At 37.8% G+C, this 25,633-nt stretch overlaps 1 protein-coding gene across 1 annotated transcript in view; it reads left to right on the top strand.

The window, feature by feature from the left end:
* Positions 1–23,948, top strand: part of LOC140159252 (alpha-aminoadipic semialdehyde synthase, mitochondrial-like) — a 41,520-nt gene extending 17,572 nt beyond the window's left edge. The window contains exons 10-22 of the mRNA XM_072182661.1: positions 547–606; positions 2,406–2,476; positions 4,192–4,310; positions 7,474–7,603; positions 9,013–9,123; positions 9,520–9,628; positions 12,063–12,139; positions 13,650–13,884; positions 18,509–18,604; positions 19,488–19,603; positions 20,165–20,253; positions 21,325–21,504; positions 22,527–23,948. Coding sequence (XP_072038762.1) covers positions 547–606; positions 2,406–2,476; positions 4,192–4,310; positions 7,474–7,603; positions 9,013–9,123; positions 9,520–9,628; positions 12,063–12,139; positions 13,650–13,884; positions 18,509–18,604; positions 19,488–19,603; positions 20,165–20,253; positions 21,325–21,504; positions 22,527–22,645 — 1,512 coding nt within the window. The 3' untranslated portion in view covers positions 22,646–23,948. The remainder of the gene's footprint in view (positions 1–546; positions 607–2,405; positions 2,477–4,191; positions 4,311–7,473; positions 7,604–9,012; positions 9,124–9,519; positions 9,629–12,062; positions 12,140–13,649; positions 13,885–18,508; positions 18,605–19,487; positions 19,604–20,164; positions 20,254–21,324; positions 21,505–22,526) is intronic.
* Positions 23,949–25,633: the final 1,685 nt, after the last annotated feature.

The following is a 25,633-nucleotide window of genomic DNA, read 5'->3' as shown; positions in this document are numbered from 1 at the left end:
CTAGACATACCACAATAAAAGTTTGCTGCCAGGATCAGCTCCCCAAGTTTTGTACAAGTTTCATCAGTATAATTTACAGCAGCAACTAATTTGTTCCACAATCTTGAGCAAATGAATGAGTGACCCTGCCAGGATCAAACCCATACCCTCATGCACCTGAGTCTAGCGCCTTATCGATTATGCTATCTTGACTGCTATTCAGCCCTCAAATTTAGAATTTGAAAGGACAGCCAATCCAAGACAATTTGAAAAAGGTACACAGGCAATTATATGCTTTTCAACAATGGCTTGAAAATAGACAGAAATGTAGGGCACGAAGGCAACACTATAGGGCGTCAAAGTCAATTGCATTCAGTAATTTTAAGGTCTGCTCCTATGGCATTAAGGAGTGAGGGGGCAAATAAAACCCAATTAGCTATAAAAATGATTTGTGCAATGATCGTGTTAGGATAACAAAGCAGTGTTGTTTTGTGTCTGTATATCTTTGGTTTTCATCATTCTTATGTAATTACTTTGCTGTAATGAATTGCTTCATTTTTCCAACAGTTAACGTCCGATGCCAGCGTACCGTTTGAGATATCAAATTTCAGTAAGACAATTGGAGATGTAAGTATGGTTTCTTACCGGGTTAAGGGGGTACTACACCCATGTGGTAAATTTGTGACTATTTTTGCATTTTTCTCAAAAAATAATTACACACTGGTAACAAAAGTTATGTATATTATTGGGGCAAGGAATCCAATTACTACACTGAAATTTCAGTGACTCAAGACAAGCGTTCAGTATATATGATAGGAAATGAGGTACATCCTAGCGGTACCTCATTTCTGATCATAAATAAAAACCGCTTGTCTTGGGTCACTGAAATTACAGTGTAGTAATTGGATTCCTTGCCCTATAATATACATAACTTTTGTTACCACTGTGTTATTAGTTTTTGAGAAAATGCAAAAATAGACACAAATTTATCGAGGGGTGTAGTACCCCTTAAGTTTTTGTGTTTTAAGGGGAGTGGGATGGCAGGAGCCACATTTCCAGTTTTAGAGATTCAACTAAAAACTGCAATATATTTCATCATATTAACCCTAACTCTACCAGGTTACAACAAAATACTACTTAATATATGCACTGTTCGTGCGTGCATCCCACGTGATGTGATGACGCAATCGCCCTAAGTGATATATAGGCACGCTTTCGCTGGCCAGGCAAGAGCAAGACACATAGCAAAGTGTCGCCGTCCTAGTGCTTGGCATGCAAGGGGGTTCAGGTTTGAATCTCTCTATATTCATTCCTTCTTTCTCTTCCTGTTGCCAAAAGGGTTAATACAATTTGGTATTGAAATGAATCAAGGAAACCAAAAATCACAGTTCATACATACTCGCTATATAACGGCGCGCGTGATTGGTCGAGAGCCGGGCATAAACAGCGTTTATGCCCGGTGGCCCGGATGTGCGATCGTGGGGTAGGGAAAACGAAGGAAATTTATGGTTTTTAATGATGTTACTTGTTATTTTTTGTTATTATTTTGATGAAATAAGAATCACAAAATGTTCTGGTATATGAGCAGGGGTTCATTCATATATTTTCATGACTAAGCGGTTGTTTATGCCCTCGGGCATAGCGGCCCTCGGGCATAAACAACCGCTTAGTCGTGAAAATATATGAATGAACCCCAATTCTTGTGTAAAGCCAATACTATATCAAAACAAAAGTTTTTAGACATTTTCCCGCTCCGGAGTAAAATTGTGCACATGGGGTGAAAATGAGACTCCTCAAGCCTTGGGATCTTCTTTATAGAACCCATACCATTACTCTTGTGTGTCAGCTTTATTTGTCTCATTATGTGTGCAAAAAGCACTAGGTCTCTGTATGAGAGTTAACATTTCCCCCATTGATGTAGTGTCCCATTTTTTCTCTGTTTTATTGTTTTAATCCATGTTATGGTACTATGACAGTGGCGTATCCAGCACTTTTTCAGATGGTGGGCAAGGGAGGGGGCAAGGCAACTTTCCTGGGGGAAAACTTTGATAAAATGGGCTAAAACTACAAAAAATCGTAAATATCAGGGCAGCCAGTATCTGGGGAGGGGGCTTGTCCAAGCCACTGCTATGGCCTTAAGTTAAACTAGCCACCTCATTTGCTCCTGTGATGGGCAATAAGTAATGTCTGTGTCAAAATATGATAAAAGTTTTGTGAGCTCAGAAGTAGTACAGATTCATAACTCAATATGAGCAATATGATTCATAACTCAATATTAGCAGCAAATTAGGGATTGGCCATTTTATTACATGACAGGCATACCTTAATTTGTAACTAATACATGGACTTATGTTGTTTTGATGGGATCGGTTAGCTCATTATAAAGACATATTTTAAGTTTTGCCTTATGTAATGTTTTCTTCCAGGCTGTGATTGCGTCTAATGGAAAACTGACATCGAAATATGAATACATCAGCTCATTGCGAGACAAGACTATGTAAGTTGTTTAAAAAAAGGGTTTTTTTAGAGGTTTCAACGCCAACACCCACAGTACATTTGCATGACACAATCCCAAATCTCATGAAAACTTAATACTTCAGTCAGTCTACTCTGAAGCACAATGTACGGACGCGGATGCATACATTGTGCCGACTTTGAAGACATGTACCTGCAGCAGAGACGCAGCACTGCGCACTGTATACGTGCGCGTTGTCACTTTGTACTTCAGAGTGGACAAACTGTATGAATATGACCCTGAAAATCACTCAAAAATAATAGCTGAGTAGGCTGAAATTTGCCAGAACAAAAGAAAAAGCAACATTGTAATTGTTTTCAGAGAGATTTCAGTGTATTTTTTTTTCAGTGTTGTGTGACAAGTGGCTATTATCTGCTTAAATGAACAGTGATCCAGACCAGTAATTTCCATAACAGTGGAATATGATAGCTAGTATCAATGGGATTATACAGTGACTGAAAAGGTTCATCAGGTCTGTTAATTAATCAGCTATTTAGAGTTAATCTCTTAATTAGCTCTAAATAGGGCTTATAGAGTGACCAATCCGTACCGCAGAATGTGGGCATGTTGCTTATGGGGGTTGACGCTAAGGAGTGCCTGAGCGAACTAAAAAATAGCGCGAGCATACACAAAAGAGACTTCTTACGTAAGACGAGCGATATTGCCAGACGTCGGCTGAATTTGGCTGAATTCAAGTACATTTAGAGAGCATAGGCATGGAATATAATGTGTTATCAATCGATGGACCAATAATTTTTAAGGATGTTTCAGTCCATTTTTTATTGTGGATGGAATGACAGCGGTACTAGTTGTAAACTTTAAATGAAAACTGAAGGCAAATAAATAAATATTTACCTGCTGATATATCTGTTCATAATTTTTTTCAGAAATTTTGCATAATTACAATAATGCAGGCACATTTAACAATTGCTATTTTCAACACAACAAGACTATTAATGAACCCATTCTAAATATGCACATTTTTTTAATGAATGAATAAAAGATGATATGGGCTTCTGGCAGGGCTTGATCTTATTCTCATGAACCAGAAAAGTTAGAGCCCTCACCCCCCATTGTTTAAATTTTTTCTCATGAAGATAGATTGAGCTAGCTGGAAAAAGAATTTACTGCTGGTTGCCTTTGAGTTCCTGCTCAAAACTAAGCCTGGCTTGCAAAGATTTATTGTGGTACGTCTAGGGGTGAGCGCTACTTAACTCAAAGTCCATGTATGTTATTGGAGATTTGGAGTAAAGTGATTGGGCGATTCCAGTTGAAATCTATACCTCCTGTGAAAAACACGATCTTATTCTCCCACACAGTGACTGTGAATTTCGTAATGGGGTTACCTGAATGGTGACTCCCATTTGATATCCACACCATCTGTGTGGGAGATTAAGATCATGTCTTCCATAGGGGCTGTATGGATTTCAATTGGAATAGCCCATTGGGACATAAGTGGTCAATGACAATCTGTCAAGTAAGCTGAAGACTTGCAGATTTGGTAGATTAAGGTCATATGTTCCATAGGGTGTATGAATTTCAAATAGAAAAAACCATTGGGGCATAATGTAAGTGGTCAGTGACAATCTCTCAAGTATGCTGAAGAGCCGCAGAGTTGGTAAAGTGCACCATAAACCAAGGTGTGTGTTTTTTTCTTCTCATGTCATATCTAAAATTTGTGTTATTTGCGTTTTCAGGGAAATTCCAGTATCGGTCTCAGCAGCCAAGCACAAAGTGTTATTACTTGGATCAGGCAACATGGCGTTATCAACATGTGATTATCTCATGAAAGATGGTTCAGTTGCAGTCACAGTAGGTAAGTATTATAACTAAAGTCCTGATGAAGTCAGAGCCACATCTGACGAAAGCTTGACCATTTTCACACAGTGACTGGCTGCACCAGTACTGTAGTTTTCATGCATTGACCGGCTGCATTGGTAATGTGATATCTGACGGCGCACCCAAATAAAAATTCAGTTGTTATGGAATCCCGTCGTGAAAGCCCATCTACTTACTAGTATATATTATAGCTACTCACCTTCCATGACAAACTGACATATTAGGGATGGAATCAAAACTCGACCGGCGGTTGACTGCTGGTTCCGTCCAGTTTCTATTGTTCTAAACAATGGAAACCGGACATAACCAGTGGTCAACTGTTGGTCGTGTTTTGATTTCATCCCTTATTTACTATTACCAGATAGATCAACAACAGCTAAGCCTTATCCACGACCCTAAACAGCCTAAGTCATTCAACAGTAGCCGATGGAAACATGGATACAACCCCGACCTGGCCTTTGCTAGTAACAGAGTTGCTCAACTGTGTCACAAGATGGTGATGGATCCCATCCCCCGCACTCAGCACCGACCAATCGGTCTACAGATCAGAGCAGCCGTAAGCCCAGCCTCAGTACCATTCCGTAGAAGATTCAACTACCAAAAGGCAAACTGGGAAGGTTTCTCTAGTGACTTCGATGCAGCAGTCTCCAACATAGAAGCATCACCTGAGAACTACGATCTCTTTGTGAAAACCATCAAAGAAAACGCCAGGAAGAACATCCCTAGAGGCTGCCGTACCAGCTACATCTCTGGACTCACTTCGAAACAGCCGACCTATATGAAGAGTATAAAGCCATGTTGAATCGGACCCTTTTGATGAAGCCACTACTGCCACAGGGGAAAGGTTGATGTCAGCTATTGGAGAACAACAACGTCAGTCATGGCAAAACCTGATTGAATCAACAGACATGACCAATAACAGCAAGAAGGCATGGACTCTCATCCGGAAACTGAGCAACGATCCAAGAGAAGCTGAACAACACTACAACACCACCGCTAACCAGGTAGCCCACCAACTCCTGAATGGGAAAACAACCACAAAACATCCGAAGGTTCAAGTGGATTGGAACAAATATAATGAAGACCAAGGTTTCACCAACCCCTTCTCAATGGATGAGCTGGAAGAGGGAATCACCAGCCTGAAGAATGGAAAAGCATGCGGACTGGATGATGTCTCTGTTGAACAGATGAAACACTTTGGACCGCGTACAAAGGAATGGCTCCTCCAGTTCTTCAATGAATGCATGCGCAGCCACAAAATCCCGAAGATCTGGCGACGGACACGAGTGATAGCACTCCTGAAACCAGGAAAGGACCCATCAGAGGCAAAGAGCTTCAGACCAATATCTCTGCATGCCATAGCTACAAGCTGTTTGAGCGGCTCATCCTGAACCGCCTTTGCGTCACATGTAGATGGTCTACTGATCCCTGAACAAGCTGGCTTCCGCCCAGGAAATCAACAACCAGCCAGCTGCTAAACCTCACCCAACACATTGAGGCTGGCTTTGAGAGAGGGCAGATCACAGGTACTGTCTTCGTCGACCTTTCTGCAGCTTATGACACCGTCAACCATCGCTGACTACTCGCCAAAGTGCTTGAGTGACTAAGGATGTTCACCTCACCAGGCTTCTACAAACCCTGCTCCAGAACAGAAGGTTCTTTGTTGAACTAGGAGGGAAGCGAAGCCGATGGAGCAGACAACGAAATGGACTCCCCCAAGGAAGTGTCCTAGCTCCTCTGCTATACAACATCTATACTAACGACCAGCCAGTTGACAGCCAAACCAAGCGGTTTATATATGCAGATGACTTATGCGTAACCAGCCAGAGTACCAGCTTTGAGGTGATCGAAGACACTCTGACAGATACACTGACTGGACTAGGAGAGTACTACGACGAGAATCAACCGCGCGCAAACCCAGGGAAGACCCAGGTCTGTGCCTTCCACCTTATCAACAAGGAAGCCAAGCGACAGTTGAACATCACCTGGTCTGGTACCAAGCTCCCTTTCTGCCCTAACCCAGTGTACCTGGGGGTCACACTAGATCGATGCCTATCCTACAAGGCCCACGTGGAAGACCAAGGCCAAGGTCAGCACACGCAACAACATCTTGCGCAAACTTGCCAACACCAGATGGGGTGCTAGCCCAGATACCATCAGATCAACAGCACTGGCTTTGAGTTTCTCCACCGCTGAATACGCATGCCCTGCTTGGGAGAGATCATCACATGCTAGGAAGCTGGACTCTGCACTCAACGCACGCTGCCGCTCCATCACAGGATGTCTAAGGCCTACCAACATGGACAAGGTCTACCTCTTGGCAGGTATCGCACCACCTGACATCCGGAGAGCCGTGGCAAGCAAAGAGGAACGCCAGTAAACAGACCACGGACGTAAGACACCCCTCTTCAACCACACACCACCAACCAGACGGCTGAAGTCAAGGAAAAGCTTCATCACAAGCACCCTCCCTCTGCAAACAACATCATCAGAGGCTCGCACCCAGATGTGGAAAGAAAGGCTTTCATCTGAAGTAGTCACCACTGAGATGGGGATTCAACCCACAGAATCACTACCTCCAGGAGCAAACGAAGTCTGGGCAAACTGGAGATGCCTTAACCGCCTCCGACCGGTGTTGGACGTTGCAAGGATACCCTTCACAAATGGGGATACATCAGTGGCCCGACCATGTGTGATTGTGGACAAGAGCCACAGACGATGCAGCATCTGCTGGAATGCCCGCTTTTGGAAGATCCTGTGACGTCAGACGATCTGGCGCAATTATCTCAACGGGCACAAAAGTGTGTTTCTCAGTGGATAAGTACAGTTTGATGTAAGGACACGAAAGAAGAAGAAGACCAGATAGTGTTTAAAAATTGTTTGTCTTGCCGGAGTCTACTTAGGTAGAATCATAAAATTTTGAAGTTTAAAATATCTCCTTCAAGATGACAATCTTCTTTAAAAAATGATGGTTCAACAATGTTTGCAGATTAAATAATTACAAAGTTATGACCAAAAGTATGCCGCCTTTTTATTGCCCAAATTTGCATTGGCAATTGCAATTTTTCAAAAAGTTTGTTCACCTCCTAATCATGGCTTGCCATTCAGCATGATTCGACATTTTCATTTTCATATGACAGCATCTGCAGACAAAGAAGAAGCAGAAGTGTTAGCAGATCGATGGGAAAACACATCACCAGTCTACCATAATGTGGAAACTCATGAGGACCAACTAGATAAACTCATCAAGGAGCATGATTTAGTCATGAGGTAAGGTGTTAGTAGATCGATGGGAAAACACATCACCAGTCTACCATAATGTGGAGACTCATGAGGACCAACTAGATAAACTCATCAAGGAGCATGATTTAGTCATGAGGTAAGGTGTTAGTAGATCGATGGGAGAACACATCACCAGTCTACCATAATGTGGAGACTCATGAGGACCAACTAGATAAACTCATCAAGGAGCATGATTTAGTCATGAGGTAAGGTGTTAGTAGATCGATGGGAGAACACATCACCAGTCTACCATAATGTGGAGACTCATGAGGACCAACTAGATAAACTCATCAAGGAGCATGATTTAGTCATGAGGTAAGGTGTTAGTAGATCGATGGGAGAACACATCACCAGTCTACCATAATGTGGAGACTCATGAGGACCAACTAGATAAACTCATCAAGGAGCATGATTTAGTCATGAGGTAAGGTGTTAGTAGATCGATGGGAAAACACATCACCAGTCTACCATAATGTGGAAACTCATGAGGACCAACTAGATAAACTCATCAAGGAGCACGATTTAGTCATGAGGTAAGGTGTTAGTAGATAGATGGGAGAACACATCCCCAGTCTACCATAATGTGGAGACTCATGAGGACCAACTAGATAAACTCATCAAGGAGCACGATTTAGTCATGAGGTACAGTGTGTGAATTTCAGAAGGAATCTTTTCTTTTGTGGGTTGTTTTTTTCAAGTAGCTTTGCAAGCATCCAATTTTGATCCTAAAATTAAATTTTGTTTTATGTCATAGAAGACGGAATGATTCAGTGCAGGGTCAATGCACTGTCTCTCACCCCTGTGGCCCAGGTTCAAGTCATAAGTGAGCATATAGGCTAGTCGAATTGAAATCTGTGCACCACCTATGGACCTTAATCTTGCCCTGTCTCTGAAGGCTCTCCTCATGTTGTAGGGACATTAAATTGACAGGGCTATGGCATTTGTTTTGATAAAATCCTAATTTTTAAAATCATGTATTTACTTAAGGGGGTACTACACCCCTGTCCAATTTTGTGCAAATTTTTCCATTTTTCTCAAAAATTATAGCGCATTGATGACAAGTAAGATATGTATATTATAGGGGCAAGGATTACAACTACTGGACTGAAAATTTTATTTCAGCACAGACAACAGTTAATGGAGTTACAGTCAAAAAGAGGAAAACCACTATTTGATCAATAAATCAATAACTACTTGCCTTGAGTTGCTGAATTTTCAGTGCAGTAGTTGCAGTCCTTGCCCCTATAATATACATATCTTACTTGTCACCCATGCACTATATTTTTTGAGAAAAATGCAAAAATAGGCAAAAAAATTGGCCAGGGGTGTTGTTAATGTGTTTGTATGTATTTTAGTTGTTACTAAAATAGAGTATTTCATCTTATCTTTTCCTGTAGTCTGTTACCTCTGAGGTTTCATCCTGCTGTAGCCAAGAAGTGTGTACAGCACAAAGTTAACATGGTCACCACCAGCTATGTGTCGCCACAAATGAGAGCGCTACAACAAGCGTAAGTAATTGAGGGTGTTTTTAAGTATTTGATAAAAATGCATTCATTTCATTTCACTACAAAGTATCTCCAAGCACCACAAAATCATTGTTGTTGTTATTATTGTTGTTCACTTCCTCAGACACATCCTAAGGGTGCCATTGTTGTAAAAATGACCTCTAATAAAAGCCCACCTTTTGGAAAATGCAACGCCCCGGGGCGTTTAATAGGGGAAATACTGTATCAAATTTTCATAAAACTATCAATTTTTACATCGAACCTACTCTGCACTAATTTGACAATAAATATTTTGAAGCGTAAGTTACCATACATTCCAACTCTTTAAAAACTAAAATACGCATTTTGCATTTTTCCATCGCCTAATAGTTTAAAGTGTTTTTGTTTGTTTGCCTGTAGTGCTGTGGATGCCAATATATGCCTAGTTAATGAGGTTGGTCTGGATCCAGGAATAGATCATATGCTGGCTATGGAGAGTTTCTCACAAATCAAAGAAGAAGGTGGCAAAGTAAGTACTAACATGCTTACTATTTCACCCTACTACAGTCTGTCCACTTAGAAGTACAAACCAAATCTGTGGCATCGGGTCGATGCTTTGCGTCTACACTTGACGCGACAGCGTAAAGAGCGTGATGCACAAATCGGCGCAGCAGTTGGCGCGCCAAAAGAAGCATTTCACTGAAATAATTATTCTCATACCTCCAGTTTCCGAGGTCTATTTACTTTGTACTTCTATGTGGACAGACTATATAGTTAGGGGAAAAAGTTCACTTTGGTGACCACTCTCTGGCTAGTAAGGTTTGACGATTGATTCGACTTCTATGGACCATTTAGAGAAAAAATAGCCACCATGTCCCTCGCGAAAATCCCGGCATTTTTTGCTAGAGGCCAAAATCCAAAATGGCCGCCGCCACCATTTTGAAAATATAAGTTTTGAACCAGAGCACCTATAATCATGCACAAAGACACTTTTTCGGATATGTCGACTACAAGGATTGCGATTCTGACATTAGTTTGACATTACGGCATCATTTTCACCCAGAAATCCAAGATGGTGGCCAGCAAAAAAAAAAAAATTAGTTTTGAACAAGAGGACCTTAAATCGTGTACAAAGACACTTTTTTGGATAAGTCGACCACAAGGATTTCAAATTTGACAATACTTTGACATTACGAACTCATATTTACCCAGAAATCCAAGAATGGTCCATAGAAGTCGAATCAATCGTCAAACCTTACTAGCCAGAGACTGGTCACCAAAGTGAACTTTTTCCCCTAACTAATAGTGTTAAATGTTAACTGCCCTTCAACAGCCGTCCGTCTTATACATATAACGCCACATAACTCCATATCTTACACATCTACTTTTAGTACATTACCATTCAAGGAGTGAGTTGATTTTAAAATACCTGCCATCATTTATCAGTGTATCAATGGTTTCATATATCTTCAGCCTACTACGTTAATTGCCTGAGTCATTTTTTTGCCATTTTGAGAACAAAGTACAAAATGTGGTTCAAGCATGCATCAGTTACGTAATCACCCTAATTATTTTGGATTATTCCCTTTAATTTGTATCATTATCATTTGTTCTTGTGCAAAGATTGGAGACTAAATATGTTGAAATGCATGCTTGAACCATATTTTGTACTTTGTTCTCAAAATGACAAAAAAATGAGTTAGGCAATTAGCGTAGTAGGCTGACGATAAGCTGTTGCGAGTATTAACAATCTTATATTTTGGATGCGATTTCACTTTTAACCACACCGGGAGCATGGTCTAGTGAGAGCATAAAACCGTAAGTCATATTGCAACTTCTAGCGAGCTGATGAAACTAATTTGGACCGCTTGGGGGGAAACCCTTGCTCACATCGTTATTGGCGGTGCATTCAACATTGTTAATAACTTTGATTGCAAATTGGCATAATGAATCTTCTAAATAAAAATGAAAAAAAAAAGCAAATGAATGTAACTATTCAACAAGAATTGTGTTCAGGAGATATGCAATTCATTCAATTGAACTTTCATTTTGACAGGCCCCATTATTTGAATATTCATAATTTTATATTCATGACAGGCCCCATTATTTGAATATTCATAATTTTATATTCTCGACAGGTCACATTATTTGAATATTCATAATTTTATATTCTCGACAGGTCACATTATTTGAATATTCATAATTTTGTATTCTTGACAGGCTACATTTGAATATTCATAATTTTATATTCTTGACAGGCCACATTATTTGAATATTCATAATTTCATATTCTCGACAGGCCACATCATTTGAATATTCATAATTTTATATTCTTGACAGGCCACATCATTTGAGTATTCATAATTTTATGTTCTTGACAGGCCAGATCATTTGAATATTCATAATTTTATATTCTCAGCTGGTCATATGATTTGAATATTCATAATTTTATATTCTCGACAGGCCACATTTGAATATTCATAATTTTATATTCTCGACAGGTCACATTATTTGAATATTCATAATTTTATATTCTCGACAGGCCACATCATGGGCCACATCATTTGAGTATTCATTTTGGCATGTCACACTTTTTTGTATTCATGTTTTTTGACTTCTCCTCTGGTCACATAACATAAAGAATCTCCTTTGTTAGCATATCACATCATTTTGATAATCATTAGGGTTCTCACAGAGTATGGAAGTAGCCACGGAAGTAGCCACGGCATTTCAAAAAATTGAAATTGTGAAATTAGGGCCTACCTGGCAAATAGGGCACAACCTTATTCTTGCAGATGGAATTTTGATTTTGGTCTGAAATTGAAGAGTCATAGCAAATTGGTGAAATTTTCAAGTACCGGTATTTTGTGGGAAGGAATTCTGGTGATATGTTTACATCCTTGATAGGTCATGTCATTTGAATCATGGTGTGGTGGTCTTCCATATGTTTGCATCCATTACAGGTCACTTCATTTGAATCATGGTGCGGTGGTCTTCCAGCCCCAGAGTTCTCAGATAATCCACTCAGATACAAGTTCAAGTAAGCATTCATTTACTACCAACACTTGTTTATCCATTTATACACTTCTTTACTAGAAATTTCAATTGAATGAATGCAGCTTTCAACAGCTGTTCACGATCCAACCGCGATCGTATATCAGGTATTTTAAAATACAACATGAATGCACAACCTTGGATACAATAATTAAAATACTAACCAATCATGAGTGAGTTGGATTCACTTCTGCGTTACGCTCTTGCTGGCATTCATCACGAAGTGTATGCAAAATTCGTAACGCTATGTCAGGCTGTGTTCATTCAACTGAAATTTGTAATTATAGTGTATCGGCTTATTGTCAATTATATGTAATTGTTTCATTCATGATATTCATGAACTGCCCAGAGGAGGCTTAAAGGCATTCCTACAATGCACTATGATTGGGAAATTTGATCAATATAACCTAATTTTAAAGGCAAAGTCCCCATTGCCACACACACAAAATGGTAATTTTAAAACTGCAGCCAACGAGCTAATAGTTGAGACTTAGGAATGATATTTGAATGTTAAATAATAGGATGAAAACACCAGATATTTGCACACAATTCCAATGCAAGGTATGCTCAACTGTACTACATGTGTACAAAAGCCAGACATACAAGGTCAGAAACCCCATTGGGTTGTGGGAATGTCTTTAAACATCCTCTGTGAACTGCCCTTCAGCAAGGAATTATATAAACCTGCCTGCTATTAACAACAGAATCTAGATTCATTTCTCAATTCCGCATCATAAGGGTCACATTTGGTTATATACCATTGATTTATTACAATTATTCTTTATATATCATGGTATCAAAGTCCTGGTTGTGATATCTTATCAGGTGTACATGTAGAAATTGAATTAGGAATTCAAATCCAAAATCCAATCAAAATAGTTATAGTCTGTTAGTTAAAAACTTCAAAAACTGCAAATGCATGCTTCACAACTGAGCATTTTTAGATTCATTTGGTGTGTGATAAGTGGCATGTAAAGCTGAATTTATACTCGATCGCTTTTGCAGAAAAGCAATTGTCACGCATGCTCAGTGTTTACCTCTGTTTTCAGAGCGTTAAACTGATCAATCGATACAAATCGCTGATGCAAAAACGATGTCGATTTTGGGAGTTTGAAGAAATCTTAACTTCTGAGTGATGTTGCTTGACAAGTCAATGCATCAATCAATCCTATCAACTGGATCTATTATTTTGCTAATTAATTTACCTTTCTCAATCATCAATTTTCAGAGATAAGCTTATTCAATGCAATGATTATGGACAGCGATGGATGTTCTAACAATTGTATTTTATGGCCTTATGAATATTTTAATTGTCATCTGCGATTGCCATGATTAGTGTATAAATGCAAAATTTGGGGATTGTCCATCGCTTTCCAAAAGCAGCAGTGCATCGCAATCACTCAGCGATCGAGTATAAATTCAGCTAAAGTTTACTCAACATGCTGTAAATTTCATTTTTGATGGATTCATCAATTGATTGATTGATTGTATTTCAGCTGGAGTCCAGCTGCTGCTCTGGGATCGTTAGTACGGGATGCCAAATACCTGATGGATGGCGAGGAAGTCTATATCCCACCAGGAATGTTAATGGATGCCAAGAATGTCAAAAATATGAAATTCCTGCCAGGATTTAACCTGGAGGGTTATCCCAATAGGGACTCTACTAGCTACGTATTTTCATATGGTATTCCTACTGCACATACTGTGATTAGAGGAACACTCAGGTATAAGGTAGGTTACCATAAAAATTACAGATGTCATTATGTCTGGATATGTCTTTTAATTGTAAATCGTCCTTATTGTTAAGGGTGGCCAAAAATGTTCTGCTATGCTTGACCTCCTGCCATAAGATCTTGCATTGTATAATGTAGAAGTTGTTTAATAGTGCAATAAACTGATTGGTTGGTTGGTTGATTGATTATCTTAATTGTGCTCTTGTTTGAACTTTCATTTTGCCATTTCGATGCATTTGTAACTAATAAAAAACATGTGATTTCCTTCATTTTTAATGCAAGGTTGCCAATCAATATACAGTGTGTAAAAGTATTAATGAACCAATTATGTTCACCCCCTGTATATCCTAAACAGACACATATGTCATAATTGGAATCGGCAACCAATAGCTGCATCTATTAGCTCGGATTTAAGACCCAATTCATTGAAATCATTCAAGAAATAAAGACATGATGATCCACAAACCCAAGGAAGATGCAAATTCAAATGTTGCAGAATCAGAGCTAAACTCTAGTACAGGTATTGGCTGCTTGTTTGAATTTGGACATATTTTGTTGAAGGTATACAGGGGCGAACATAATTGGTACCTTTGCCCACTGTAGTATTATTATTATATAGCTATTTTCTGTTTATGAAAATCATGTTACACATGTGTCATATACTCTTGACTTAGTGAATGGATCACACAACGCCATAGTATTAACCAATCATCAGGCCCTCGAAATCCGCGGTAACGCGGCCGCGCCGTTCCCAGAAAAAAAAAATTGAGGTCACAGAAAAAAAAAATTCGGGAAAAAAAAAAATCGATTTTTTTTTTTTTTTTTTTTTAAATTTTTCTAAGTTTTTTGAAATGTTTTCCTACCCACTCACAAACCTTACTGCATGTATTCAAACCACCCAAGACCAACTAACCTTTAACATAACCCAAAACCCTTGGCCTTACCCCCAAAAGGGAATTAGGGTAGAAATTGATTTCACCTGAAAATGACAGAAAATCTGCCCTGTATTTAATGTTTTTAAATGCATTGCATGAATGTGTTTATAACGTTTTAATTAATTTAAATTTGCCTCATTTCAATTTTCATGGAAATTGTTATTTTTATTGCTAACAAAATAAAAGAGAAACCTTTCACATAATTTTGGAAATTTGAAAAAATTTCTAAAATTCTGGAAATACAAAAAATTACATTTAAGTAAAAGCTTTTTTCTTCTGGGTAAGAACTTTTTCTTACATGCAACAGCTTTTTTATTGCATGGTAGAAATTTGATAAATAGGTCATCATATACAAAATGCATGCATGGACCTATTTATCAAATTTCTAACCTGCAAGAAAAAGGCTGCTGCATGTAAGGAACAAAGTTCTTACCCAGAAGAAAAAAGCTTATGCACTTTTATGACACTTTTTGTATTTTCAGAATTTTAGATTTTTTCCCCATAAAATGTAGCGTATTTTACACATTACTCTTATCATACAATGCATTCTTCATGCACATTAGTACCCCCCCCCCACCCCCTCCCACATACCCCAAGAGGGGGTGTCAAAATTTTATGAATCATTGTTTTTATATTGTGCATTATATATATCAATTTCAGCCATGTAGGCCATGTTATTTGGCAAAGAAAAAACTTTGAAGAATGCCTCTCATGTACAAAAGTATAGGAAACTGAACATTTAAAACCACTTTTTTAGGATGAAGGAAGCATTTTTTCAAAAATGTCTGAAACTGGCCAAGAATTACTGTAACATAGATATATGGTCGAATCCAACCAAAAGTGTACACGGCATGTTCAGGGCCATAACTTAAAAGTAATAATCAATTGGCATTCGTTTTTGTATTGTGTTTATTCGCCTTGATCATACGCTTCGCGCCATATATAATAAGACCCTCTTCTGTGAAAAACTTAGACACAGAGACCCCAAAACATGCTATTTTTACCCATTTTTTCAAAATATTTCTTAAAGTATTTTAAAAACATCTAAATCAGTTATGAAAAGAAGTCATTGGATTGAATGTAAATTGATTTCCTGAAAGGTGTGTATTCAAAGATTGCCTGTTCAATTTTTCACATATTTGTACATAATTATGAATTTTTTGTGATAATTTTTTGAGTGGTATTTTTTTACATTACCTACGAATACAATTTTTCATAGCACTAGATATATCTTTAAAAAATGGAAATCACTAATAAATGCGCACTTGATACAAGTTTTGATATGTCCAATACTGAAATGCATTGCATTCGGACATCTTTATTATTGTGTTTAGCTGCCAGAAATTCTAAATGGCACAAAGGTAGGTTTGGTAAAAAATATGCATTACCTCCGAATACATGTTAAAAGCTGTGCCATTTCCACAAAGTGAGAGAATAGTAAACAATAGTTAAGCAATAGGTGCAGGGTAATACACTCTTTATTTCTACCAAGTTTCAATAACCTGCGTTTAAATATTTCTGAATTGTCAACAATAAAAGCAAGTATTCAGAGGTAAATTTCGGTAACCGAATGTTACCTACTGAATACACTTTGACATCATGACAGTATTGTGAAACACCGCCATTCATGCCAATGCCCATATTGGTACATAACGAAGGCCTGTATGATTGCTATCAAATAATATGTCAATGAAAGTTGCGAATTCACATACATGCCCACCATGCAAAACTGAATACGGCTTAATTGGTGAAAAATATGTACTGAAATAGACGACGGTCTGCTCATTTGAAAGAAAAATCAGATTCAAAGAAGATTAGAAGGGATAAATACTTGGATTTGTCAACTGTCATGTGTGCTTCATTTTAAATGTTTACCGACTTTCTGGTTTCTGAGTAATTTGTGTCCAAATTGATTTATTCGAAGGTAACTTTTGACATTTTCGCTAAGGTTACCTACGACTACCATGGAAAAAACGACTGTACTCATTGTCTCATGATCTAGACAACACATTGATGGACCCTGGTATAAAGCTAATTGTAGTTGCCCTCAAACGAAAGGCCACAAGACGTAACCATGGTAACTGACTCCAAGATGGACTTCACAAGTCTGCAATAACGGTTTTAAGCGATTTGTATGCAATTAAGCAAATTAAAGTCACTTTAGTGCCTTTGTTTCTTACTTCAATCCTCTTTCAACCGCTGTGAACCGACATTATTAATACATGATAGGGTCTAAAGTATCAATAAACGCACATAAAGAAAATAATACATTCAAAGTGCTTTATAAAATGAAGTTTTGATTGCGATATCCACCAAAAGTCTAATTCTTACCTACAAATACTGAAATGTTACTTACGAATACAGCATAATACATGACATGTTTAATGAAGTGTCCCTACCAATGGAAATTAATTGTCAAAAACTTTAAGCGGTACCCCAGGACACTATTATTAACCATATACGGATTCATTCAACAATTATTTATTATGTAAAATTGCTGATTAACTACTTGTATATCAAAATGAAGTGGTCAAAATCTTGCTAAAAGCATCAAAATTTTTGATCTAAGGTAATAGCATTTATTCATTTGGACGTACCATCTGAAAGAGATCTAAAACTACCATTTTATTAATTCATTACCATAATAGCAAAATTTAAACCTATAAACTCAATATAGATATTGTTAAATCGCTCATGTTACCTACTTAATACCGGGTTTCTTCACCTTTTCATTGTATAAAGCGTTAGGTGTATGCGTATAATTCCTAATATTCTTGAAAACATATATCATACTCGTTCTTATACAATGTGTAAATTGATTCATACTCATTTGATAAATAAAATACAGAAACTGACCTAAACTTCATTTTCAAAAATAAACTAGCATAAATTGACAAGATCATATTGATCGCGTTATAAAAATAAAAACAAATATTTTCTGGTTGAGCTAGCATTTTCCTGACACCCTGTGGTCTACATTACACGAAAAAAGCGTTAATGGGAATATTCCATTTGTTTTAGGTTGATTAGTATTGCGATAGTGAAAGCATCCTAGTGGTATTCGTAGGTAACATTGGGTTTTGATATCACATTTACTATCACACGTCCTGGATTTATTTTTCAAGATTAGTAATGGCACTTTTGGTTCCTATAAGGCCAATATGTCATCAATCAATGGGCAAAAGGAAAAAATTGTGGAGACATTTTTATTTCGGACTTTTATTTTTGGCCCGTGGACACTTTTGGTTGGATTCGACCATATATGCATTTTTTATGTCACAAATGGCCTCTTTTGGGGTGCTAAATCTGCTCAAATCGCCTGGGCTCGACTGCCCCCTCGACCCCCGCAGGGGCTCTGCCTCCTCGACCCACATGGATAATATTTCAGAGTTTTTTTTATCAAAGCTCACTCTCGTGCCTGATTTCTTACTTTAAAAAGTCTAAAATCCATGAGCTTTTTAGGCTTTTTGAGCCCCTGGACCCCAACCATTAAGGGCGAGCGACAAGGCGCTCGCAAATTTCACAGAAAATTTTAAGCAACATAGTTTAAGTTCCCAGACAGGAAATATTTTTCCTATGCCCTGCCAATCATATAGAGTGCCCTCTACACGTATAGCTCTCTATTAATCCATACTTTTCTTCAAAAAAACCCTAAATATTTTGAGTGCTTGGTTGTTTACTTTGCAGGGTTTCTGCAATGCTGCTACAGGGTTTGTTCAAGCAGGTCTAGTTGATGAGAGGCAGCATCCAATGCTTAATGAGGGTGGACCTGATGTCACATGGGTAAGTAAAAAATTATAAATTAAATAAATTTTGGATTTATATAGTGCCTTTTTCCAGATCTCATAGGATTCAAAGTGCATCAACTAGGCCAGTTGCAGCTGAACCTGGCGTAAACCTATCTGCACTTAGATTGTAACATGCACCAATTATCTGTGCAGCTCCCCAAATTCCATTGGTCGAAATCACATATTTTTAATCACTATGCTGCTGTTGTTTTTACACATACAGAATTTTTTTTGTGAGTTTAAGGTTTTTGGAAATTGCACTGCAAAGTTTGTGATGTGAATAAGGTAACTGTAAGAGAAGATATTTCCATTTTTTACATTCTTTTTCCATCTCTATGTCCTCACAAAATTCACAAAAATACTGTACCAGAAAGGCATCAAAGGTTTCGATAAGGGACATACAAAGATGGGTAGCTACTAGACCCCACACAATATGTGTACACTGACTTCTCTGATTATATGCATGTTTACCAAATATTATATTGTATAAAGCTTTTTTTCATTTGGTATTAAATTGTGGTCACAAAAAATCTAGAAAAAGCACAGATTCTAGTTTCATTGTTTTGTAGCAAATTTTGCAAACAATTTCCAGAATTCTGCAAATTTGCCATAATTTTGAAGCAGAATATGAGAAAATTAGTCTATTTTGGGTCTCTTTTTCAACTTTTTCTTCCTTCTTCTTGATCTTGTTTAGATACTGGCCAACACTCCTCCACACATTCCTACCCAATCCACCATATCCCTGGGTTCATTGGCAAAGGACAAGCAAGGCTGAAGTGCTAAAAATATCACTATTATGCAAGGAGTTTGTGGCTCATCATTTTGTGTACTGTTTTGGGTTTTTGATAGTTACTGTCTTTCTCCATTATCTATTACAGCATGAACTGATGTGTTCTGTAGTAGGGCAAAGCAAGAAGACACCGAGTAGCACACTAGAAAGTATCCTGCTAGAGAGACTAGGCAATGATCAAGACAAGCTAGATGCTATTATAGAGTAAGTATGTGGGAGAGACTAAGCCTAAAGAGACAGCCCCATCTTGGGCTATTCAAGTTGAAATCCATACACCCCTATGGAAGACATGAACTTAGTTTTCCACACACGGAGTGTAAATTTCAAAAGGGTTTTTACCTAAATGGGTGACTCCATTTGAAATCTAATCCCCCCTGCATGGGAGATTAAGTAAATGAACAAGCAGGCAATCTATGCAATGAAAACAACAGAGCATTTTGTACGGATGAAAGTTGCATCAGGGGTGTAAATCTGCCAGAAATTTCAGGAATGCTGGTAAAGGGGCCATAAAAAATAATTAATAAACTATATGCATATATATTTTACATTTTTTGGGAGGCAATACCCTTAAAACACTTTAATAGCCTACTTCCCGGACAAGCCCCCATAAATGTTCAGTGCAAGTGCTCGATCCTCAGAAAATGAATCTGTTACTCATTTACATCCTTGGTGGCATGTAATATTATCAAATTATTATTTGAACAAAAGTAGAATATTGAAGATGTTAATACATTTTTCATTATTGTTTTCTGTTTCTCTAATTAGTTTGGATCTCTTATCAGATCAGGTGGCACCAAAGAAAGGATCCCTTCTAGACACATTATCAGCACACTTACAAGCCAGACTTACATATGGTAAGATGAAGGTCAAACGGCCAACATTGTATTAAACAGAAGCTTGGAATATTTGACTCACTCGCCCTGTTTTAACATGAACATCACAATTTCATTGATTCACCCCGTGATGGCTACATGGCAGGGAGGCTTCTTTGGTATAGACGAATCTATTTTCACACATTCTTACACCTCAATGGCAGCCATAGTTGGCCCCCCCCTTAGGTCTATTCCACCTAAAATGTGAAATGATGTGGCCTGGGCGGGGATATTAAACTGCATTCCATCACCTGTGTTACACGTAGACAAAAGAATGATGAAAGTTTACAACACAATACAATTCAGCATCGCTTTTTAAGCGGATTTAATCCACCCAATTGGGCAGTAACATCACCAGTTTGATGCAGACGGGACCCAATAATGGCTGACTGAATTCTGACCATCACTTGGCTCGTTGGATTCATCTATAGCCTCAGCCAACACATGCTACACAAGTTTGATCAGAAACAATATATGAAATGTTTAATCTCCCAAGTAACAAGTAACAGTATATGTAAATAATAAAAGCAAATCCTTGGTTTTTAAAGTTTGATAGCCAAATATTACCAATTTCAAAGCCCACAGAAGTGTCAGGAAAACAGTACAAATGTGTACTGGCACAAGTGATGAAAATCACTGCACATAAGCAAACCAAACAGACACTGTTGTCCATCGAACTTTGCCTGTTTTTGTGCCTACATTTGTGGTTTGGTTTATCATGTTGGCTTATGTGCAGTTGTGCACAGTGATTTTCATCACTTGTTCCAGTGCACTTTTGTATATCCATTGATCTCTGTTGTTTTTGCAGGTTTAACACTTCTGTGGGCCTTGAATTGGTCATTTTTGGCGATGGAACTTTACCTACTTCTTTGCCTACATTAGTTATTTCTGTCCCCCTCTGCATACAGTCTAGTCTGTATTTTACTTTTTCCCCCATATCAAGTTGGTATACCTTACTTCAAAATTACTCAACAAAATTCACATTTTGAGTGCATAATTCAAGTCATTGAATCTTTAAATACAATTTTCTTTTTGCTGTATTTTTATTGTCAGAAAACAATGAGCGAGATCTTGTAATCTTGAGGCATACGATAGGATTTGAAGAAAGCAACGGACGTAAGGGTACAGAAGAGATCAACCTGACAGTGTATGGTAAATCCTATGGAGGGTTGTCATCCATGGCTAAATGTGTAGGCTATCCAGCTGCTATCGCCACCAAGATGATTCTTGAAGGTAAGCTGATGAACCATATCGTTAAGAATTTGGCAGACAGACGAACCATATCGTTAAGAATCTGGCAGACAGCCGAACCATATCGTTAAGAATTTAGCAGACATCCGAACCATATCGTTAAGAATTCAGAATTAGCGAACAAGGGATCAAAGCTTTAGATAATAGAGGGCAGTATATCAATTTGTTAACGGTGATCGGTGTGATAGGTAAGCAAAAGAGGACAGCATACAGGGTTAGCTAACAGTGCAGCGCAGTACGGCCAACTATGATCACTGTTAAAAAATGATATCCTGCCCTCTATATATCCAAAGCACTGTCCCTTGTTCACTAATTCAATAATAATTCATGTGTAATATGAATTTACCAAAAGACGAATATGGATTCGGCTGTCTGCCAAACTCATAACGAACGATATTACTTGAACCATGTAATGATGAAGATGTTCTTTTTGTAGGCAGAATTCTGCTATAATAGGAGATGGAAAAAAAAAGTTCAACAGGCTAGACAGACCCAGATTCTGTGTTTTGGGGATTTACTTTGCTTAGCTGTATGAAATTTAAAACAGCCGTTTCGTAGCCAAACTGGATTAAGTTTGACAGAATTTTATTGAAAAATTCAAACAGTGTTCTAAAATATATTTGGCCAAAAAAATCAGATGTTTTTAGATTTTTCAAGCTTTCTGTGATTTTTAGTATAATTTGGCCTCTTCCAGAAAAAAATTGTTGTGGTTTAAAATTTCACAGATAGAATTTTATTTTGCACAGATGATATCAAATGTACCAAACAGACAGCCTAAGTGTTTTATTTGCTGCCAAAATTGAAACAAGTGAAAAGTATGTGAAATCACAGGCCCCAGGTATGTGATTTCACAGACGTGTCTTTGAATTCAGAGGGGTCTGTAATTTCACAGCGCCCCCGAACTAATTAAGGTACACAATTCTGACATTTTAAAAGAAAATTTGGAGCCGTATGGAGAGTGTTGATTTAACATAATGTAATGACTTTTTTGTGCCACTTTGCAGGTGAGCTAGTCAACAAAGGAGTGGTGATACCTTTATCCAAAGACGTTTATCATCCGATCCTCAACCGCCTCAAAGCCGAAGGCATCCGTGCAACCAGCAAAACCAAGTACCACAATTGAGGAGTGACATTGCAGCTTTTTACAACAACACTTGTGAATCATGAATTGGAATTTGACTTGACTTTGTGTATGGAATGAAGAGTATGCTGTAATGTGTTTTCCTGCGTTGGGATATTCCATTTTGTTAAATCTGCCGTACCCCTGTGGAAGATTTTAGAAAGTGTTCCACAGAGGGTGTATATTTTTCAAATGGAATTTGGCTAGTGTTAATTATTTTGAAACCAATGCTCCTATTATGCATGACTTCACCTATATCATCCCCAACTGGGGTGACTACTTCAAATGGAAGTTACACAATTGTCCGTTCTATTTGATACCTATTCTTCCTCTGTGTAAGACTTAGGCTGTATTCCCTTCAACAGGTAAATACATAAAGGCATTACCTATAGACCACTTGGCATATGACGTCATTGCCCGGCAGTATGCGCGTGCATTATGGCAATTTCCATTGTTCGTTGCCCTGCAGTGTGTGTACGCATCGTAGTCTGCTAAGGGCACATGCATTTTAAATCGCCCGCCACATTTCATATAGTACAGGAAAGCCATTGAATAGTGTAGCGGCTCATTCGAGCATATCGATAGACGAGTCCCTCGCCTTTGTTGATAAACAGTGATGTCAAGTGGTCTATATTAAAGTGGTTTGTGCTGACACTACTGCCATAATAGGGAGCTATGCTGTTACAATAAAGAATATAATTATGATAAATAATTATTTGATCAATTAATTATAAAAATATTATGCTGTATATATAAAGCTTTATCCACAGACTTAGTTTTAGATTTTATGTTAATATTAAGTATTAACAAATAGTAGAAATATCATGAAATTCGGTAAGAGTCAAACTTGTTAAAGGGGTATTAAGTGATTTTAGCATCCTTTAAAAGCTTGAGTCGGACATTTGTGAGTTGGTCATAATTACACATCACAACGGCCCATAGGCCACTGTGTTGTAATTTTGGGTTGGGCTGTTGACAACCCGAAAATAAAATTTGGACGATCTTTGTCAAACAACCGAATCGGCAAGAAATCGTATGCACACAATCATGATGTAGTCCCAGGTTTCTGATGGCATAAAAAATCTCAACTTTTTTGAAGTTGGGAGGATGGGGCTGTAGATCATGAAGTGCCCCTTAAGAGTAATAATGTGAAATGAATTTGTTGATCAGTGTATTTTTTGAGAACAGTACAGTTACCAGCTGGTGTTTTCCTTACAATATTTGAAATATGAAAAAGCTGCCCATATTGATATAATACAAAATTAGTTCCACATATTTTATCATTGTGCCCCATAGGGTTTTTACGTCTTAACTTTAGAACACAAATATGCAATTTTCATCCATTTTGATATTTTGGGTAAGTTGTTATGGAGAAAAAAAAAAAATTGGCATGGAAAATCAATTTTGGCGGTTTTCTCAAAAAGTGCTCATTGTTGCAGAAATCTGCCATGCTAGTTGGATTCCTTGTGTCATTTCCTTTCTGAAAATGTATACTTTTATGTACTTATCATCATTACTTTTAAAGATACAATACAAAATAATGTTTAAAATTTCCGACTTTGAGTGATCCTGTGTGCCCCCTATCCACCGGTTCAAGTATCGGTTGTAGGCAGAGCCAAGCTTAGCCAGTGCAATATATTTTTATATCTAAAGTAAAACAAATTATTTTTTGCTGTCACTTGGTCGCATTCCCAATAAAAGCAGGAATTAATGTGCAAATTTGGAATTTGATAATAGACCAACGAAATTAAATGAGGGTAACTGCAGACTTTGTGTAGTCCATGCATAACTCTGTGGGGAGTCCACCATACTCTCTGATAAGAGAGGGGGGCAGTATGAAATGATATGAAATCATTGTAATATAAGTGTGTAAAATGCTCTATTTGTCATATTTGTTGACTATTCCTGAAATTTTAACAAGAAAATACTTATGCAAGTAAATATTAAGTAACTTTTTGTTTACTTCAGTATGGTTTAAATTGAAAAGTTTAATAGTTCATAAACTACTACCTTATTTATTGTTCTGACTGTACTTGTAAATCCTGGTGCTTATATACAGAAATACAGGGTTTATATGTTCCAAAACTATAATGAACGCACAAATTTGTACCGTAACATGTTCAAGCATATGTCAAAATTTCTGTATGTCAAAATCGAGGAAGAGCCCATGGGAAAAAAACAGTGCCACACCATCCAATCCCTATTATCCATTCCAAGCGAATTATGTAACATGATTTTAAAACAATGGGTGGCATTTTTGAAGTTCTGAAAGCAATAAATTAACAAAATATAATGAATGTTGTATGCGTATTGTATAATAGAGAAAGTCTGACAAATATTTAGTTGCAATTTCTATAATAATGCACTGGTTTAAAAAACCAGTCTGGTAGTGTTTGAATTTGAAAGTTGTGCCAAAATTGGTCTCCAAAGGAATATATTTTGGTATTTTAAGCTTTGCCGATGTGTTTCAGTATTATGTTGAAATGAATTATGTATGTTTATATGCAGTGCATTGTCCTCTGTTCTAAGGAGAAATATTTTATGAAATATTTCATGTTGTAGATGTCTCGATTTTCATTGACAAATGCCAGATAGTTACGCTGTCCCTATAACCTATGACTGGCGCAAATATTGGGCTATTCTAGTTGAAATTCATACGCCTGCTATGAAAGACTAGTCAGAATTTCAAATGGAGCTACCCATTCAGTGTCGTCTGCTCCAAAATGGGCTATTCCAGTTGAAATCCATACACCCCCTATGGAAGACATGACCTTAATCTTCCACACAGGGAGTGTGAATGTCAAATGGAGCTCCCATTCAGTGTCGTCTGCTCCATAACGGGCTTTTCCAGTTGAAATCCATACACCTCCTATGGAAGACATGATTTAATCTTCCACACTGGCAGTGTGAATTTCAAAATGGGATTAGGAGCTGTGCAATAATTATGAGCCCTGGTAGAGAGTAAATTGGGCGAAAAGCTAAAAATGGGGG

Source organism: Amphiura filiformis, chromosome 8 (genome assembly GCF_039555335.1).
Source record: "Amphiura filiformis chromosome 8, Afil_fr2py, whole genome shotgun sequence".
In the NCBI taxonomy this organism is placed as follows: Eukaryota; Metazoa; Echinodermata; class Ophiuroidea; order Amphilepidida; family Amphiuridae; genus Amphiura; species Amphiura filiformis.
This window is presented reverse-complemented; position numbering and strand designations above follow the sequence as displayed.